The sequence below is a fragment of the Mytilus edulis genome, chromosome 6, assembly GCF_963676685.1.
Source record: "Mytilus edulis chromosome 6, xbMytEdul2.2, whole genome shotgun sequence".
NCBI lineage: Eukaryota > Metazoa > Mollusca > Bivalvia > Mytilida > Mytilidae > Mytilus > Mytilus edulis.
The window spans coordinates 960,030-981,787 of record NC_092349.1 but is presented as its reverse complement, the minus strand read 5'-3'; the positions used below and the strand labels follow the sequence as shown (position 1 = coordinate 981,787).

The 21,758-nt window shown below is 31.3% G+C and overlaps 1 protein-coding gene across 1 annotated transcript in view; it reads right to left on the bottom strand.

Annotated features, from left to right (window-relative positions):
- LOC139526889 (VWFA and cache domain-containing protein 1-like) overlaps window positions 1-21,388 on the bottom strand; it is a 50,034-nt gene extending 28,646 nt beyond the window's left edge. The window contains exons 1-9 of the mRNA XM_071322036.1: window positions 21,297-21,388; window positions 12,979-13,168; window positions 10,277-10,339; window positions 8,686-8,850; window positions 5,753-5,961; window positions 4,308-4,473; window positions 3,661-3,874; window positions 1,847-1,972; window positions 293-372 (exon numbers count right to left, since the gene is read on the bottom strand). Of these exons, the coding sequence (XP_071178137.1) occupies window positions 293-372; window positions 1,847-1,972; window positions 3,661-3,874; window positions 4,308-4,473; window positions 5,753-5,961; window positions 8,686-8,850; window positions 10,277-10,339; window positions 12,979-13,104 (1,149 nt within the window). The 5' untranslated portion in view covers window positions 13,105-13,168; window positions 21,297-21,388. The remainder of the gene's footprint in view (window positions 1-292; window positions 373-1,846; window positions 1,973-3,660; window positions 3,875-4,307; window positions 4,474-5,752; window positions 5,962-8,685; window positions 8,851-10,276; window positions 10,340-12,978; window positions 13,169-21,296) is intronic.
- Window positions 21,389-21,758: the final 370 nt, after the last annotated feature.

Below are 21,758 nucleotides of genomic sequence, written 5' to 3'. Positions count from 1 at the left end.
TACATAACAATTGTCATATTCCTGACTTGGTACAGGCATTTCCTTATGCAGAAAATGATGGATTAAAACTGGTTTAATATCTAGCTTAACCTCTCACTTGTTTGACTATAGGATACAATTTCTTTATATTGACTGATTATGATGTGTGAATAAAGAATTAATTGTATGTACAATATATACCGACGTCATTGAAAACGTAAATGTTTAAGAATCATCAGGTTTGACTGTTAGATGCAAATATAATGTGTTTACTGTACTATTTTGTTTACAAAAATATAGAATTCTGACATACCCGAACGGACCCGTATGACGTATTGGACTGTATTTGTTCAGCCATTTCACGTAACTGTTTCTTTGGATTATCTTTGGACCCTGAAAGAATTATGTCAAGTAAAAAAAAAGATTTGACTGTGTTGACATGAATTATAATTGATATGCCTGCTTTTAAATTTAAATTTTTTTCGAACAAACTCGAATTTTCAACTCTCAAAATGGAATCTTTTATATCAAGATGGAATGTGGCCATTGTTACATTATAGTTCGTTTCTGTGTGAGTTACATTTTCACGTTGTGTTTCCGTTGTGTCGTTTGTTTTCTCTTATTTTTTTAGTGTGAATTCACATTACTGTAAGACGTGTCACGGTACTTGTCTATCCCAAATTCATGTATTTGATTTTGATGTTATATTTGTTATTCTCAAAGGATTTTGTCTCATGCTTAGTCCGTTTCTCTGTGTGTGTGTGTGTGTGTGTGTGTGTGTTACATTTTAATGTTGTGTCGTTGTTCTCTTATGTTTAATGCGTTTCCCTCAGTTTCAGTTTGTTACCCCGATTTTGTTTTTGTCCACGGAGTTTTGAACAGCGGTATACTACTGTTGCCTTTATTTAGATTCTGTTTTATCATTTCGTTCGAGCATAGCTGATTTATCTTTTGTAGGCCAAACGGAGATTGTTTTTCTTTTTAATTTAGTTTCCTGCCAAAATGAGAATAAAAGTAAATATCTAAAAATTACAAGACACGTTTGCATATTACTGCTGAGTGTTCAAAGGTAAAAAAAAATATACATATGTTTGTCCTGAAACACCAGCTTGAGTTCTTATGATAATATATATCAGTATACACGTATCATTTAGGTCGTATTTCAAATATGTTTATATATGTTTTATGAATTTATGAAACGAGCCAACTTTAACTCCAGCGAAGTGATTATTCCCTCAAAATAATAAAAAAAGGCGTAAGATACGTAACAATTCCATTTAAGAATTAAAACGACAAACGATTAATATGATGAAAGATAAACATTAGTTAGTATAATAGAACTGAAAAAAACTGTGAAACACGAACCCAAAACAAAATAAGGAGTGATCGTGTGATAAGTTAAACAACCGCAACTATACCTTTTGTCCTTTGCAATATTTTATGGAGATAAATTTATTAAAAAATACAAGTTACATTTGTATATGACTTTCAAAAAGATAATACAAAACACATCAATAGTTGTTAAGCTTAAATTTGTTTTTTATACAATTAAAATGTTTTAGTATTGTTGATTATCGCTATTTTACGACAATTTCCTTAGATCTTGTTGACTAATAATTTTTTTTCTTAGCTGAATTGAGTGAATACAAAATTATCGCTAGAAACTAAGGGTGCACGTGTCCGTTGTCAATGGAATTAATAACTTCGGCTTAAGTAAAACAACGACTGAAACATTATCATTTATCATTTGTCATCTTAACTCGATTGCTTTTCTCACTTTCGATTAACCGGTTCACGCGAGAAAATCAATCTCGTTGAGATAACAAACGATAATCTTTAATTCAATCAATATAAAAAAGGTACATACCGGGACCAAGAAGATAGGTAAACACAACAACTCTATTCTGAAGTTTCATATTTTCATCTCTAATAACTTCCACTGGATCCTTGCCCTCAGTTTTTTCACCAGCAGTAACGAATAAAATTATCTGATCTAAGATTAGAAAAACTTATAAATGAAAAAGGAACATTTTTTTCTAGATGTGGATCAGTAAATGAACTAAATGATTCGATGATTAAATTTAAATTAAAATCGGTTAATTGCCATATAATGTAAATATGTTGAGCTACGAAGCTTTGTGTCTTAAAAACAAATGGCATTATTTCCACATCATGAAACATTCCATATTTTTTATCCCTTTGTCTGTCAATGGAATACGTAATTGCATTTTATTCATAAACGACTGAGCGCATGTTAATAAACATTTACACAATCTAAGGATGTGTATAATGATATAATATCAAAAGCAAGATATTTCGTGTCTGTAAGAGTTATTTATTTGGTCACATTTATTAAATTAAATTTTTCACAAAGTTTTTAAACGATGAAAAGTTACGTTATAAAGTCAAATTAAACTATTTTTGTCAAAGTTTTATTCACAAGCGGTACATCTTTCACTTCCAAAATTGACACAAGTTCAGATTTTTGCGACAAATCTGTACAGATCTCAATCAAAATTAAACCTAAAAAATAGAGCAATGGCTTCGGAAAACTAAATATTAACAGATATGTTGAATGTTATTACAAACATAGTGTTTACAGATTTTTCTCGACGAATATACTCTGTTTCCTGTCAAAGGAACCTTTCACTTGTTTGACTGTTGTACATAGTAAGTGTCTTAATCGTATTATATCAACATCCTTGTTGGGTTTTTATACATACATATACTGCTTGGTGTTAATAAAACCATCCATTTGTAAAACGTACAAGTAGAAAATGATCATAAATGAAACCATGTCATTAGATAACAAAGATGTGGCATGAGTGCCATGAGACAACTCTACATCCTAGTTACAATTTGTAAAAGTAAACCTTTATAGGTCAAAGTACGGTTTACACTACGGATCCCTGGCTCACACCTAAAATCAAGCTATAAAGGGCTCCAAAATTACTATAATTTGTAATACCATCCAAACAGGAAAGCCAACTACTTTATCTATATTAAAAACTAAAACGAGAAATACAATAAAACCACATCACCAAACGACAACCACTGAACAGCAAGTTCCTGACTTAGAACAGGTGCATACAAATGCAGTAGGTTTAAACGTTTTATTAAGCGCCAACCCTCACTGTAACCTGCAGTAACAATAGCATAATATCACAACAAAGAAATACACACTATAAGACATTAATTGATATGAATTAACTCTATAAAAAGACATATTAAGGGAGTTCGCTTCTCAGTTTCAGATTTATTAACTTTTCAAAGCACTAGTTTATATTGATAGGGAATTGATAAAAGAATCCAAAGATCAAAAGAAATATATAGGTCACCGTGCTTGTTTTCGAGATATGAGCCATTGAAATTTTGGCGGGAAAAAATTCTCTCTTGACTTTTCATAGCTTTATCATTGAAAAGTTGAAGTTCTCAAAAATTGTTAAAATGTAATTAAAATTTTATTTTATAAGACTTCAACAGATGGCTTATCATAATACATGTTTAAGATTCATTAAAAGAAAAATGGGGGTCACTGGGCAATTTTTTTCAAGGCATTCAACAATGTTCAAATGGATAAAACCAGAGGATTCCGGAAATCTGACAAAAAAATCCAAACCATGACAAGCCAGCTTCCTTAAAAGGGATAGCACGAGTGAACATACACTTTTCTACATTTACCTCTCTCTGAGACACTGTCGTTGCTTGAGGATTTGAAATATGAAAAAGCGACCGTAAGTGCTTTTTCAAAATTCTGATCATTTATAATAGAATCTGGTATAAGACTAACGAATTCCTTTACTGTCTTCATATTTTGCTTTGTTGCAAAGGCCAACATATCACTATAGCAACCGGGTTCACGCCTGACATCCGAATTGAAGGAAATAGCCGTAACCTTGAAAAAATAATTGATATTTACTAGCTTGTTATATGTTACTTATAACATTTGGCTAAAATAGCCATGCTTACATCCCAGAAATTACGCTAAGCACAGACTTGTGTAACTTAAAAGTGTAAAAGCTTACTCTCCTTTGGGAACACAAACATACCAATACAGTGTATGATGCGTTATGCATTGCTCTGCCGTGATATTGTCTTTTTTTACTCAGTTTGCTTTTTATGGTCATTGTTTTCTGTTTTTTTATTTAAGTTATTCGTGTTGTTAATAGAAGTAGAAATGTGGTATGAGTGCATCTGATACAACTCTCCATCCAAGTCACAATTATTTGCTAAGACATGTAACATCAGCGTTTCATACACATCAATTTATGAAGTGTTATTCTTATAAATTTTTCACACACACAATACATAGTACATAATACACGTACCCGATCATTAGGATTTAATGTGTTAATGACTGCATGTGCAGCTTCTTTAGCAACAACTAACTTGTGTTTGTTTGGAATAACAGACGGGGCCTTCATAGACAGAGTTGATGCAATTACTATGACAATGTCTTTAGGTCTCGGTGATGCTGTTGCAGAAAATTCTGGCCTGGAAAACATAAAATGAAAAACAATTTCAACAACCTACAAGTACAATACTTTGTTTGTTTTAACTCATTAAAATGTGTTGCATATGTCTTCGATGCAGTAATTGAAAAATAACATTAAACCATGATGATATAAAGGTTTGGTTCGTCTTGTACTGTTTCTAGTTATTTTTTGTGTTTTAAAATTGAGAATGGAAATGGGGAATGTGCCAAAGAGACAACAACCCGAGCATAGAAAACAACAACAGCAGAAGGTCACCAACAGGTCTTCAATGTAAGAAAAATTCCCGCACCCGGAGGCGTCCTTCAGCTGGCCCTTAAACAAATATATACTAGTTCAGTGATAATGAACGCCATACTAAATTCCAAATTGTACACAAGAAACTAAAATTAAAATAATACAAGACTAACAAAGGCCAGAGGCTCCTGACTTAGGACAGGCGCAAAAATGCGGCGGGGTTAAACATGTTTGTGAGATCTCAACCCTCCTCCTATACCTCTAGCCAATGTAGAAAAGTAAACGCATAACAATACGCACATTAAAATTCAGTTCAAGAGAAGTCCGAGTCTGATGTCAGAAGATGTAACCAAAGAAAAAAAACAAAATGACAATATTACATAAATAACAACAGACTACTAGCAGTTAACTGACATGCCAGCTCCAGACTTCAATTAAACTGACTGAAAGATTATGATTTCATCATATGAACATCAGGCATAGTTGGTTTATGTGGTTTTTTTCCATGACGTTGTAATCTTTTCTTCAATTTACCTACTTTAGTTTTCAATACATACTATATATCTGCCGCCCAATTTTACAGGGATATATGGTTTATCTTATTAAATATTAGATATTTGAAACATGATGTTTGTTTTTTTTATTTTTTTTATTTTATTTTTTTTTGCTCAGCTGACACATTTATTCTTTATTCCCCTCATGTTAGTCAATTCGAAGAAAGAGTCCTGATTTCGATTCGGAAAGGTTGTGTACATGTGCATTAGCATTGACCTTTTAACTCGAGTCAATCCGAGTTGCACGAATCGAAGTAGGCCATGAAATGTATTGCAATAAGGTCCAACCTTGACATTTTTTGTCTAGCAACTTCTTTACTAGCCACATACAATGTGAAATAAAAACAATTGGCGAACCCCCAATGCAAAATGGCGACGAGTTTTTACATGTACCCTTAAAACTAAGACGGTATTAAGTTAAACTTTCTCACTGAACTTAGGAAGTTGTAGGATATTCTAACTGCTTTTTTGGGATTAGTATTTCTGTACCTCCATCTGGGATCAAAATCGCTACATCTGGTCCAGTTTGTGGCGGGGTATATTATTGAAGTCCCCTCAGTTGTACTGTAATGTTGCCATAGAATGTTTTTGTTATTTTCGTATTTGTTTTTCATCGTCACACCAATGTCGGCTGGTGGGAATAATGCCTCATTATCAGCAAGGGAAGACTTTATAACGCATGCTGTATTAAAATCCACCTATGAACAATGAGAAGAAAAAATGTATGATATGATATAAAATATAGTTATAGTATTTTATCTTAGTTAGTTAACAATCATATGCGTTGAATTGTGTAAAATCAAAATCAACATTATCATATAGGTTTCAATGGAATTCAAAGTATTTTATATTCAAGTTCTTTTTATGCCCAATTTATGGATTAAGAAATGAATGATATAAAAAAGAAGATGTGGTATGATTGCCAATGAGACAACTATCCACAAAAAACCAAAATGACACAGACATTAACAACTATAGGTCACCGTACGGCCTTCAACAATGAGCAAAGCCAATACCGCATAGTCAGCTATAATAGGCCCCGATAAGACAATGTAAAACAATTCAAACAAGAAAACTAACCGCCTTATTTATGTAAAATAAATGAACGAAAAACAAATATGTAACACATAAACAAACGACAACCACTGAATTACAGGCTCATGACTTGGGACAGGCACATACATAAATAATGTGGCGGGGTTAAACATGTTAGCGGGATCCCAACCCTTCCCCTAACCTGGGACAGTGGTATAACAGTACAACATAAGAACGATCTATAAAAATCAGTTGAAAAAGGCTTAACTCATCAGATGGACAAAAAAAGTTTGTTTGTAATTTTATCGGGATATAAAAGTTTTGATCGTGAATCATTTTTAGTATGACGCGCGGAAGAAATATCCTTTGGTCGCTTTTACACCCCCCAAAAATCATTTCTCAATAAAATAAGTATTTGCTATCCTTGAACTGTTTATTTTTAATTAAATGATTATCGCTCATAATAGTACATTCAATTCCTTACAGTGTAAACGGCAATTATCATTTCACAAAGTTCAGATGTTTCCATTTCGATGATAGTTAAAGGTCTATATGAAAAACAGCTCTCAATTGTGTTGCTTTATTAACATAGTTCAGTAAATATTATTAAACTTTAGAAATTAAAGAAATAATTTGCGTCTTAACGTTTAACCTGTTATTTAACATTTATCTGAATTAAAAAAAAATTAAAGGGATTCCCGTGATACTTTAAATCACATTCAAAATCAGTGTTATAAAAAGAAAGTCTCAATCTCATTTCTTATGTATATTTGAAACTCAAATGTTATATCAGATTAAAGTTAACGACTTAACTTTATTACCTGAGTGTATTATATTTTAAGCTACCCGGATCTTCACTTAAAACATTCAGTAGTTTAATGCAATTTTTATTTAGTTTTCCACGTAGTGTTATATTTATTGCTGAGTTCACATGTAATTCGAATTCGATTCAAATTAACTAATTCGAATTAGTTTAATTCGCATTCGAAACCTTTAACGTCCTAACGTCAATTCCAATTCGAATTGGTATGCGCGTCAAATTCGCTTTATTGTCCTTACGACGTTAACTTTTAATTCGGATTAACGAAAACGTATTTCTAATACGAATTATGTAATTCGAATTAGCCAATTCGAATCAATTCGAATTAAAAAAGAAGAGTGTGTGAACGCGATTATCGAATTCGATTCGCATTCGATTTGAATTCAATTCGAATTGAAGGTACGTGTGAACGAGGCATAAGTAACTAGTTTTACTAAAGAATGTATACTGAATATAAAATACCAACTAGACCTCAATTGTGCATTTTTGTTACCAAAAATATACCGCTTAGAGTATTTCAAAGTTGAATTGACGAGTTTGATTATAAACAAGTAGCTACGTATACGTCCGATTGGAACTTCCTGGGGATGTTCAATCTTATATAGAAAGAGTGCGCGCTGTACATTAACTGCAACCACTTTTACAGGGTTTTATACTGCTAAAAGGCGACTATTTCTGTCCTTTTCAAATATGCCCTCATCCTTTAACTGTATTTTAAATTTCCAGGCCATAATCCCGGTCAATGAATGTGTTTTTCTTTTCAATTTTATAGATGCTTTTGTGCTTTTTTGTAAATGATTGTTTGTTTTGAGATTGTAACACAGTGATGACTGCTGTACCCATATTTTAACTTTTAATTATTATGTCTGTTTTGTTCACGCATCGTTATAAATATAACGGAAGGTAATGCGACTGTCATATAAGTGAGAGGTTTAGCGCTATAAAACCAGTTTCTACATTTGAAAATGCCTGTACCAAGTCAGGAATATGACAGTTGTTGTCCATTAGTTTGATGTGCTTTGTCATTTTATTTTACCATTTGATTAGGGATTTTACGATTGAATTATCTTCGGGGTTCAGTATTTTTGTGATTTTACATTTTTTTCAACCCCTACAAATTCTCCTTCTGACAATGCATGAAATATTGCAAATGGTTGTTAAGCACACAACAATCAATAAACTCAACTTATTGGGACAAAATGAATGTTAATCCACAATATAACATTAATCAACGTTGGACATTTTTGGTACTGTTGTGTGTCTGATGGTCTTTTCATGATTTTGTTTACATGGCATTGTCAGTCTGTTTTCAATTCGTGAGTGAATGTCTATTTGATATCTTTCGTCTCTCTTCACCAAATGAGGATCCAGGATTTTGAAAAAAACATGCGCCATAAAAAATCCAACGAAAGGTCTTTGATACTGTAGAAGCATGATTATACCGTATTTGTAACTAAATTATTTAAGGCCATGGCCTCCTGTTTTCCCAAGTCGGTCTCTGTTTACTGACCGTATATATACCATATTAGGTCATTGACTGTCTGTAAAGTTTAAAGTATATAAATACCTCCTTTCTGAACTTTGGATCATATTGATAGGAAGGACTGCTCCGACAACATGGAGGTAAAGACGATGTTTTGAAGAACGAATGTTCCTTATCAAGGACCTTTTCAGCGACTATGTCCAAGCTTTTTTTTAGTTCACTCAAACTCGAGGATATACTTGAACGTATCTAAATATAAATGTAAATAGTACTTTGTTTAAACCAAAATGATTTTCAATTTCACTTGCAGATAATACGAAAAATATAAAAAATAATGGGTAAACAAAATAAAGAAAAGGGAATAATTGACCAAAATAAAATAGAGAATGATGGGTAAACAAATTAAAGGATTAAGACCAATTGACAGAAAAAGCAAAAGAAAAGAGAATAATGGGATGTACCGATTACAGAAAACAAACAATTTGTGCAGATACAGTTATCAATTATAGTTGTTTTTATTGTGATTAATATGATAACACAATGTTGACTGCTGTACCCCTATTTTGACATTTTTACCTATTGTGTCTGTTTGTTTTGTCCACGCATAGGTGAAAATATAATGGAATTTGATGCGACTGTCATACAAGTGAGAGGTTTAGCTAGCTATAAAACCAGGTTCAATCCACCATTTTCTACATTAGAATTTGATTGAGACTGTCATACAAGTGAGACGTTTAGCTAGCTATAAAACCAGGTTCAATCCACCATTTTCTACATTAGAAAATGTCTGTACCAAGTCAGGAATATGACAGTTGTTATTCATTCTTTTGATGTGTTTGAACTTTTGATTTTGCCATTTGATTGGGGACTTTCCTTTTTGAATTTTCCTTGGAGTTCAGTATTTTTGTGATTTTACTTTTTAAAAACAGAACAGTAATTGTTTTTAAAGACAAAGAATGACAAGCGAAAAACGTTCAGAATACAGAAATGAAATACCCCCTTATCCAAACCATCTTAAATAGTGCGTGTAGGTTTAATAGACAAATAATAGAAAATAATATCATAGAGTGCTGCAGTGTATTTAACCATTATACTAAAAAAAACACAAATATGTCCTTGATCAAGGTGATAAAAACATATACATTGAAACCTATTTCGACCGAACCTCATCGGGACTTAGGATTTTGTTCGGTTTTATCAGGTTCACAACGCACATAATTTGTTATGACGGTGCTTACGAACCTGTTTGGTTTAGACAGGTTTTCGGTTTATGCAGGATTCGGTTTAGCCAGATTACACTGTATTACTGTATTATAATAAAATATGTGTTTGTACTGCATCACGGATATTTCCTTTTGTTTTCTTCTGCATAATAAAGTCACTAAGGTATATATACTTCGTGCAGCGTTGATTTCATTTCGCGTCACCTTTCGTCAATGTTCGTTTGGGAATGGAAAATACGTGTGTGTTAACATTTTCAGAACTATAGTTCTCGCTGCATTGAAGAGCCATTTTTGATGGCCTTCGGCAGTTGTCTGTTCTTTAGTCGGGTTATTGTCTCTTTGACACATTCCCCATTTTCATTCTTAATTTTATCATAAGGAATTGATTATAGCTGAATAGAGACGTAGAACTAAAAGAGAAATGATAATACATATATTATAGTTATACTTACTTTTTGAAGTAATATATTTCCGTCGTCTGTCTTCGGGTTAAAAGTAATGTTATTGTAAACTTCCTACAAGAAATGACGTGACAAAGTGTAGGATAAACTTTAAAATTAAATGATTGGAATCGTAGGAGCTGCGATGTTAGGCAGCAAATGTCAATCCCAATCCCCGCCGACTGTTTTGGGATACAAATTAGAAGACCACACACAAACGGCAGTATACATTAGAAAGCAGCTAATAATTTAAAAAAAAATGTCTCACATTATCTGTCTCACATTGAAAAATGTGTCTCATGACGTAGCCCGAGCGTGTTAAAAAAACCATGTACGCTGCCAATTCGCTAGTAATTGTGGATGCATTCATCCTGTCAATCATATCTGTAACGTGTGCACAACGAGCTTTAATTGTGTATTGGGCGTAAGAGAAGCATACCTAAGCGTTTATCGGGCGTTCAAGAAACGTATGGTTGCGTATGCCTGGCGTTTGTCTAACGTAGATGGAATGTACGCTACGAAGGAAAAAAGTTTCTTGAACGTATTTGAGACGCGTTCCGGTCGTATCTTGAACGTTCTATTATGGGGTGTTTGTTACAAACACATCCGGTAACAAACACACCCGTATACGTTTTAGTCGAACGATCTCGAAGCATATACAACGTGCCCTAAACTTGTCTCACATTTATCTGTAGCTCGTTAAACGCGCTTGAAGCGTATGTATAACGTGCGTGTCGCGTACAGACACGTGCGTAAGCTGGATGAAATGGTTTAAGCTGCATAAAAATTTCCTCGAGTTGTAGCGGTCACTAAGCGTATACCTTTGTATTTCGACGTACTTCAAACTTATACAACGCGCGTTTAACGATTGCTTAGCGTTCCTCTGGTGTGCAACTAACGTAACTATACCGACTTTGTCAGTTTACACTGTACGTTTGGTGCACCCCGGTCTATACGTCAATGTGTGACGCCGGCATCTCATAATCGTCTCAATTAGTAGTACTTTTTTTAAATGAATTAGTTGATATTTCCCGACTCTGTAATCTATGCTGTTGAAACTATTTCGAACAATCTGTATGGACTTTTTGCATTGTTATTTAAGTAGTCCATTTTCTAATTTAGTTTTATCATGAATTGGTACCTGAAATCATCTAATTTTTTTGTTGTGGTACCTATTGCTCAGTTTTTAGTTTTCTATGTCGTATTTTGTGTACTTTATGTTTTTCTTTTTTGTTTTGTTTTAGCCATTACGTTATTAGTTTATTTTCGACTTATGAGTTTGAATCACCCTCTGCTACACATGTATCTTTCGCCGATCTTTAATATAGTTACTGTCTAAGATATAACATTTTAATTTGCCAAATTGAATTTTACTATGTAGTGATTAGGTTGTAGTCGGCACAACAAAAGTGACACATACTTTTAGGTCGAAAAAATGTTGTGGTTAAATTTGCTTTTGTCCCAAATTTTTTTCCTGCTATATAATTAAACTAACAATTAAAGTTTGCATGTTATTTTGACTATATTATATTAAACAAATCGTTCACGACAAAAGAAATTAAAACTTTAAATATGTGTCTCCGATAATTATACCTGATGAAAGGATCTTTTGAAACTGTGTTGACACAAGGAAAATTTTCATAGGAATGAAAGTTGAATTTATATGTCAAAGTATTTCATCTTTTGTCCTGATCCTTATTTAATTTCGTGAAGACACGAATAGTAGGTTTATAATTCCCATTATACTGTGTGTTTGTATATTATTATGACAGGGTGGTATGATTTCCAATGAGACAAATCTTCACAAGAAGCCAAACGACACACAAATAAACAAGTTTATGTCACCATATGGCCTTCAACTATGAGAAATTACATACCTCACAGTGAGTTATAAAATTCAAACGAAAATAGTAATGGCCTAATGCATGTACAAATAATGAAAAAAAAGAAAATATGCAACACAGCTACATATGTACAAACGACAACCACTGAGTTACAAGCTCTTGTCTTACAATAAATCGAATATGGTGGGGTACAAAAAGTTAGTTGGCGCTCAATTATTGCTTAACCTGGGACATTGGTGTAACAGTACAACTTATAACGAACAAACTATACAAATCAGTTGATAAAGGCTTTCGAGGCCTTTTATAGCTGACAATGTGGTATGGGCTTTGCTCATTGTTCTAAACTTATTGTAGCCTATATTTATTAAGTTTTGTGTCATTTGGTCTCTTGTGGAGAGTTATCTCATGGCAATCATACCACATCTTCTTTTTTTATTAACTCAAGATTGACAAAAAGTCAATAACAGTTAATAAAAAAATCATGCATTTAAGACTGAGTTATTAACATATTGGATCAAAGAATCAATAACAAAAACATGACCATTTGCAGTGTCAAGAAACAAGTATTTACCAATTGTGATCAATTGTAGAGCCAAGCATATACATATATGTATTATTCAATTATATTTATTTTGATTTTAATTAACTGATAACAAAATCATTAATAATACAAATTAGAAGAATATTCAGTTTCAATTACAGTATTGAATTAGTTACCATTCTGAATAAGTTTATTGAAAGGATCAATAAGTTTACCAGGATCATTTCTTAATTTATAGGCACGGTAAACAACTTATCCGTAAAAAGGGAAAAGTTTATTTACATGTAGAAATTTACGTCGTGCATATGAAGTACATTCAATTATACTACCTGCATATGATCGACGCCAACGCCTCTCTTTATCTCTTTTAATCTGTTTGATAACTGTTGTCCATTCAAAATTTCATCTACGCCAATGGCGGTGTGAAAAAAGGTCATCAACACTAAAAACTTCATTTTGGCGCCAATGTTAAATCGAATTTTACTATTGTCTTCACATTATGTGAATCTTGAACCCGTCCTAAAATCAAAATATTTTTTTGTTCAGTATTATTAGAAATATTTCATGTTTTTTCCACGCCGATTCTTCAAATATTTCCTTTCTTTAGAAATGAGTTTAAAGTTGCACTGCAAGGAATTTGTTTGTAAATATAAAAACTTAAGTATGAAAAAAATAAGTTTTCCTTATATGAAACATAATATACATAAAGTCAATGTAATTTACCTAATGTAACATATTATTTTACATAATACGTATTTTCCACGTCGATTCTTCAAAATGATTTCTTTCTGTAGAAATGAGATTTGCAGTTTAACGTTGCACTGCAAGGGATTTGTTTGTAAATATGAAAACTTAAGTATAAAAAAATAAAGTTTTCCTTTAGAATATAAAACATAATATACATTGTAATTGACCTAATGTAATACATTATTTTACATAATGCGTAGTAAGGTATATTTTTTCCTTGTTCATACATTCAGCTGAAGAAAACATTTAAAAGTGAACAATCGTTCATGCTATACGATATTCATCATTATCATTATTTCAAACAAATCTAAAATCTTATACGAATTACATTCTCGTTATTTTCTACATTTATTATTTTAAGTTTGTGTATAGTTTTTAAACAAAATGTTCTGGACATCATTCTGAAAAATTGTATCCAAATAATGAAACTATGGTTGCTAAGTACAACGCATGCCTAAGTGCTGCATTGGCGATCAATTCATTTTTTTGGGGGGTGGGGGGGGGGGGGGGGGGTGGAAGGGTTTCTGGACGGAATATTTGTTTGATTCTATTCCTAGCTAGGCAATTTGATTTTTGACATCTCAACACCTACCGTTTGTATACATACAGATATCGTGTAATCATTAAATATGATTATTCTAGATTTATTATCAACGCGAAGGAAAAGTAAAGATTCACGACTTGTTTAATCATAAAAACCAAAAATAGTTTGTAACAGATGAGGACTTTAAAATTACAATGCTATTTGAAAGATTAAACGCATCAACTAAAATAATTGATATCCAAGTAGTGCAGGGTGCGGTCTTTAGATATAAAAGAATAATAAACAAAACATAGATTATGGTGTCTGCTTTTTGAAAAAGGCTTGAACTAATTATTGTGTTATTCCGTTGATAGATTTGAAATTTTTTTTTTTGACGATTTTAAAATTTTTAGAAAAGGGTATTTGCGGAAATTAAAAACTAGAGGCTCTAAAGAGCCTGTGTCGCTCATCTTGGTCTATGTGCATATTAAACAAAAGACACAGATGGATTCATGACAAAATTGTGTTTTGGTGATGTTGATGTGATTGTAGATATTATTTTACTGGACACTCTTGCTGTTAACAATTTATCTATCTACAATGCACTTTGTCCAGTATTTACAGTGAAAAACATTTTGTAAACATTTACCAAAATTTACAAAATTATTAAAAATTATTAAAAATTGACTATAAAGGACAATAACTCCTTAAGGGGTCAATTGACCATTTTGCTCATCATAACTTATTTGTAGGTGTTACTTTGCTGTATAGTATTGCTGATTACAGTTTATCTCTATCTATAATAAAATTTAAGCTAATAACCAAAAACGGAAAAATTTCCTAAAATTACCAATTTAGGGGCAGCAAGCAAACAACCAGTTGTCCGATTCATCTGAAAATTTCAGGACAGATAGATCTTAACTAGATTATCAATTTTACCCCATGTCAGATTTGCTCTAAATGCTTTGGGTAGAGTTAAAAGCCAAAATCTACATTTTACCCCTATGTTTCTTTTTTTTATATATAAATAAGGCCGTTAGGTATCTCGTTTGAATTGTTTTACATTGTCTTATCGGGGCCTTTTATAGCTGACTATGCGGTATGGGCTTTGCTCATTGTTAAAGGCCGTACGGTGACCTATAGTTGTTAATGTCTGTGTCATTTTGGTCTCCTGTGGACAGTTGTCTCATTGGCAATCATACCACATCTTCTTTTTTATAAAATTTCCTGAAAATTACCAATTCAGGGTCAGCAACCCAATTCTGGTTGTCAGATTCATCTGCAAATTTCAAGGCAGATAGATCTTGACTTGATACACAAGTTAACCCCTTTGTCAGATTTGGTCTCAATGCTTTGGTTTCAGAGTTATAAGCCAAAATCTACATTTTACCCATATGTTCTATTTTTAGCCATGGTGGCCATCTTGGTTAGCTGGCCGGGTCACCGGACACATTTTTTTAACTAGATATCCCAATGATGATTGTGGCCAAATTTGGTTAAATTTAGCCAAGTAGTTTCAGAGGAGAAGATTTTTGTAAAAGTTAACAGACGACGACGAACGACGGACGCAAAGTGATAAGAAAAGCTCACGTGGCCCTTCTGACCAGGTGAGCTAAAAAAGGAAATAAGTCTCATTTAAGAAGATTTGATATAAGTTTATTCAATTAGCCGTATCAGAATTTAATGGAATATAGGTAATTTTATTGTTGGTACCACAAAACTAAAATAACGTGTCGTCATCGTTGAATTTCCGTTGTTAATGACGATTTAGTCTAAACTTTCGAATATATTACCCACACTGCATTAGATTATGCAACATCGAATTAAAGTATATGTCAGCAGTCATTTATAAAGACAGGGAATTAAAAAAAAAAGTTCCAGAATTCTCCCCTCCCATTTGACTCTTAGCACTATGCTTCAACGAGAGTGATAGCTCAAATGGAGCCGCCTGGATAAATGGTGGTCCGAGACCACAATTGTCGTCCTTTGACAAATATAGTCCCTAGTGTTGACAGTGGGTTATTTGTCATTAATTTTTATACCCCTTCCAAATTTATTTCTCCATGTGTTATGCCTCAAATTGCAAGTAGGGGGATGAAATTACACTGTAAACAAAATTAGTCCAAAATTTAAAGGAAAGTAGTGATTTGGTCCAGCTGAAAAAGGTTTGAAATTAGCACTTCGGAAGCTGTCAAAAGATTTCAAGACGCCCTAAACATACAATTGTCTATATTTTGAGTTAGAGCCGATGAATTTTTCTATAATTTTGATATAATTTGTCCCAAAAGTAGTACAATACACTGTAAAAGTTTCTGTGAGAAAGCGTAGGTTGGATTTTTTTTTATTTTCATTTATGTTCTGAAAGAAATACACTACGAAATAATTGTGGTCTCGGACCTGGTACCTCTTGATTTTTTTGACGTAATACAACAACTACTTTTACATTGTGGCGTAAAATAGTTTCATTGTAACCTCCACATTTTATGGGAAACTTTGTAATGTCAAGTAATGGTGGACAAATAGCGAAAAGGTAAATTGCTAGTGTATGTATTTGTATGGGACACGACTCTACATTGAACAATCTATAAAGCCAGAAAAATATATATTATTATAAGATAGATTTGGCGCCGCGGTACCATCAGATCCTGCTTAATGTGAACACTATGTATAACAAACTGTTGATGCTGCTAAACCAGGTTTACAGGATTTTTTTTTATCAATATGCAATGTATAGTACATAATGTATCTGAAAATAAGAAATACAATGCCATGTTATGTCAAATTTGATTTAAATAACATTTACTGGTTAATCCGTAAAACTCTAGATATAGGGAGATGTGGTATGAGTGCCAATGAGACAACTCCCCATCCAATTAACAATCTAAAATAGTAAACAAAAATCGGTTAAAGTACGATCTTTAACACGGAGCCTTGGCTAACACTTTAAAGGGCCCGAAAATATTACTAGTGTAAACCCATTCAAACGGGAAACACTAGTCTGATTATTGATAGCTTTGTTCTCTTTTCTCGTGGTTATTTTCAACACAGATGTTTATTGTATACAGTAGGAAAAATGTTAATATAATAGTGTTTATTGTTCTTAAATTGTCGTTACCAATTGAATCTCACAAGTTTGAATATAAAGTTACGGACAGTTTGATTAGTTTTGACCTAGCAGTTACGGACGAATATCGTATCGTATGCATTTTAAAAGCGAGCCTTTGCTCTAAAGTGAACTTAAAAATGCAAAAAAGATATATGTTAAAAGAATACTATAAATATTTACATATAACATGAAAAACTTCTCAAAAGTAGATTTTATATCAACTATATACACAAGGGTATATAGTCCGCCATTTTAAGTTACTGATCACAGCCGTCTTAGCACATCGATCGGCTTAGTATTTAAGAATTGAATGCTTCTTTTTGTAAATTTATTGGGGTGTAAAAGCGTTGACCGAAGTACATTTTGTATGAAGCGCGGAAGCGCTTCATTCTAAAAATGTGCGCACGGTCAACGCTTTTACAACCCTATAAAGTTACAAAAAGAAGCATTCAATACTTATAATTACATTTTTTAGCTATGTTCATGAAAACACGAATTTTATATATTTTTTTATTTAATTCACCTGTGCACTTTATTGTTGGACAACGTGTTATCATGAATGAAAAGTTGTATTGAGCAATGCAACTGCTTACGGAATAACACGTGATGTGCAGTTAGCCAATCAGAATAAAGTATTATAATGAAACATACATCTAATGTAATTATTTTCACATAATCATGACTTAGTAAGGGCGATTCGCGCCCCTTTCCGATGTCATAACAGGTGTCCGTTGTCTCTTACAAATGGTAAACTTTCAAAATAATCTCATAAACTGCGTGCAAAAATTTGTATAAGTTTTTTTTTTTTAAGTTTGAGTTTAATTTTATGTCTCCTATAATTAATGACTAACAGGTTTCGTAAACTATATAAATATGAACTTGATATAGCAAAGTACTTTTATGAGAGCACTATTGCATTATGATATTTAAGCGTCAATGTAGTTATTAGACATTTAAATATTTGTATCCGTCTAATGACATGTTTTACTACTGTTAACTTTGATATTTTGATGTCGCAGGTTTCAGTATCCCGCCGGCGCTGCCCAAAAGAAGGCTGTCCGTTTTGCTGTGTGGGATGTACAAGTAATCAGCCACGTCCAATCAGAATTCGGACATAAAGGTCCAATGGTGGCTCGTTGCAAGACAAATTTAATGTGGACATTAAAGTCCAATGGTAGCTCGTTGTTAGACAAATTTAATGTGGACATTAAAGTCCAACGATGGCTCGTTGTAAGACAAATTTAATGTGGACATTCAATTCCAACAGTGGCTCGTTGTAAGACAAATTTAATGTGGATATTGTAAAAAACATGTGATGTCCCTTTCCCATGTAACATTATTTTATATTAAGGGTTCCTGCTACCTTTCTCAAGGACTGTTTCTATTACATAACCGACATATTTTATTTATACTGCAACTAGTTGTGTTTATTTCATCAATATAGTAACACAGCTATATTTTGTGCAATGTCAATTTTATCGTGGAACACTTTCTCCACAATTAGGGGTTCATTAAGGGATGAAAATTAGTTTGACATTTGTGTTACGATTTAAAAAGCTATCAATATAATAAATTGAGTTGCAGTATTCGGCACAAAACTGGGAAAGTGCATAGTAGAACCTCGCCTTTCCCAAGTTTCTCAGCCTTATACAAAAAGTTTATATTTTTTTCTGAAATTGACCTTATTTTGTATAATTATTGTTCACTTGTTTCGTCTGAATATGCATGTTATATTTACCAATGAACTTTAATAAACAACAATCAATCAATCTATCACTTATTCTGCATTGAAATTTTAGAATGACATACTCTACTAAACACAAAGAGAATGAAATGCATGATAGCAATTACAAATACACGTACATTTGTACATGTAACTAAAAGCATTACATTATTACATGTACATGTAACAACTAGCATTACAATCACATGTACATTGTAGATACACATATAACAACAAGCATTACATTATTACATGTACATATAACAATTAGTATTACATTATTACATGTACACGTTACAACAAGCATTACATTATTACATGTACACGTTACAACAAGCATTACATTATTACATGTACATATAACAATTAGTATTACATTATTACATGTACATATTTCAACAAGCATTACATTATTACATGTACATATAACAAGAAGTATTACATTATTACATGTACATATAACAAGAAGTATTACATTATTACATGTACATATAACAATAAGTAATAAGTATTGAATTATTACATGTACATATAACAACAAGCATTACATTATTACATGTACATATAAATGTACATATAACAATTAGTATTACATTATTACATGTACATATAACAGTAACCATTACATTATTACATGTACATATAAAAATAAGTATTACATTATTACATGTACATATAACAATAAGTATTACATTCTTACATGTACATATAGCAATAAGTATTACATTATTACATGTACATATAACAGTAAGCATTACATTATTACATGTACATATAACAATAAGTATTACATTATTACATGTACATATAACAATAAGTATTTCATTATTACTTTACATATAGCAATAAGTATAATTACATTATTACATGTACATATAACAGTAAGCATTACATTATTACATGTACATATAACAAGAAGTATTACATTATTACATGTGCATATAACAATAAGTAATAAGTATTGAATTATTACATGTACATATCACAACAAGCATTACATTATTACATGTACATATAAATGTACATATAACAATAAGTAATAAGTATTGAATTATTACATGTACATATAACAGTAACCATTACATTATTACATGTACATATAACAATAAGTATTACATTATTACATGTACATATAACAATAAGTATTACATTCTTACATGTACATATAGCAATAAGTATTACATTATTACATGTACATATAACAGTAAGCATTACATTATTACATGTACATATAACAATAAGTATCACATTATTACATGTAAATATAACAATAAGTATTACATAATTTCATGTACATATAACAATAAGTATTACATTATTACATGTACATGTAACAATAAGTATTACATTATTACATGTACATAGAACAATAAGTATTACATTATTACATGTACATATAACAATAAGTATTACATTATTACATGTACATATAACAATAACTATTACATTATTACATGTACATATAACAGTAAGCATTACATTATTACATGTACATATAACAAGAAGTATTACATTATTACATGTACATATAACAATAAGTAATAAGTATTGAATTATTACATGTACATATCACAACAAGCATTACATTATTACATGTACATATAAATGTACATATAACAATAAGTAATAAGTATTGAATTATTACATGTACATATAACAGTAACCATTACATTATTACATGTACATATAACAATAAGTATTACATTATTACATGTACATATAACAATAAGTATTACATTCTTACATGTACATATAGCAATAAGTATTACATTATTACATGTACATATAACAGTAAGCATTACATTATTACATGTACATATAACAATAAGTATTACATTATTACATGTAAATATAACAATAAGTATTACATAATTTCATGTACATATAACAATAAGTATTACATTATTACATGTACATGTAACAATAAGTATTACATTATTACATGTACATAGAACAATAAGTATTACATTATTACATGTACATATAACAATAAGTATTACATTATTACATGTACATATAACAATAACTATTACATTATTACATGTACATATAACAGTAAGCATTACATTATTACATGTACATATAACAATAAGTATTACATTATTACGTGTACATATAACAATAACTATTACATCATTACATGTACATATAACAGTAAGCATTACATTATTACATGTACATATAACAATAAGTATTACAATATTACATGTACATATAACAATAAGTATTACATTATTACTTTACATATAGCAATAAGTATTACATTATTACATGTACATGTAACAACAAGCTTTACATTTACATGTAGATGTAGCAACAATATAATTATGACATTATTGAACACACGACATAACAATTGACCTCAAGTGCCCCTGTCTTAAGTTCAAAAGCGAAAGTAGCCAAACAATTTCACAGCTTGCTGATAGAAAAATTTAATTTTGTAGTTAGATACACGTTTTTTACTATGATAAAAAAAAAAAACCTTTTAATAATCGTATGGTTTTTGATAAAATATGTATTACTAATTATAAAAATTGTAACATCATACCTGTATTTTTATAATAAAGTTTCCATTGTATGCGTGACCGTTTTTGTTCAGTAACAGGATACGTATTATTCCGAGGTCGTTGAATTCAATGCATTCAATCGGAAAATACATTTAAGTAAATATATATAAAGTATATTTAAAATCATACACGTCTGCACTGCTTTAGGGGTATTTTTTTTCAAGTACTTAATTATCCTATCCATTAGTAAATTTAAAATAAATCGCATTTAACTAAACTAAAAAATTAAAAACTACTAATATTAAGGTGATACCAAACACCTTGACTAAACTTAATTTGGCTCATTAATTTTCATAAAATTTTTACAAAATATTTAATCCGACCCTTTGACAAAAATATAAAAATTTCAAAAAATGTGAACCACACAGTCACTTTCTTTGAAAAATTCTTTGGATATCTAGCAGTTTGATAACTACTAATGTTGAACATTGAGAAGCTTAATA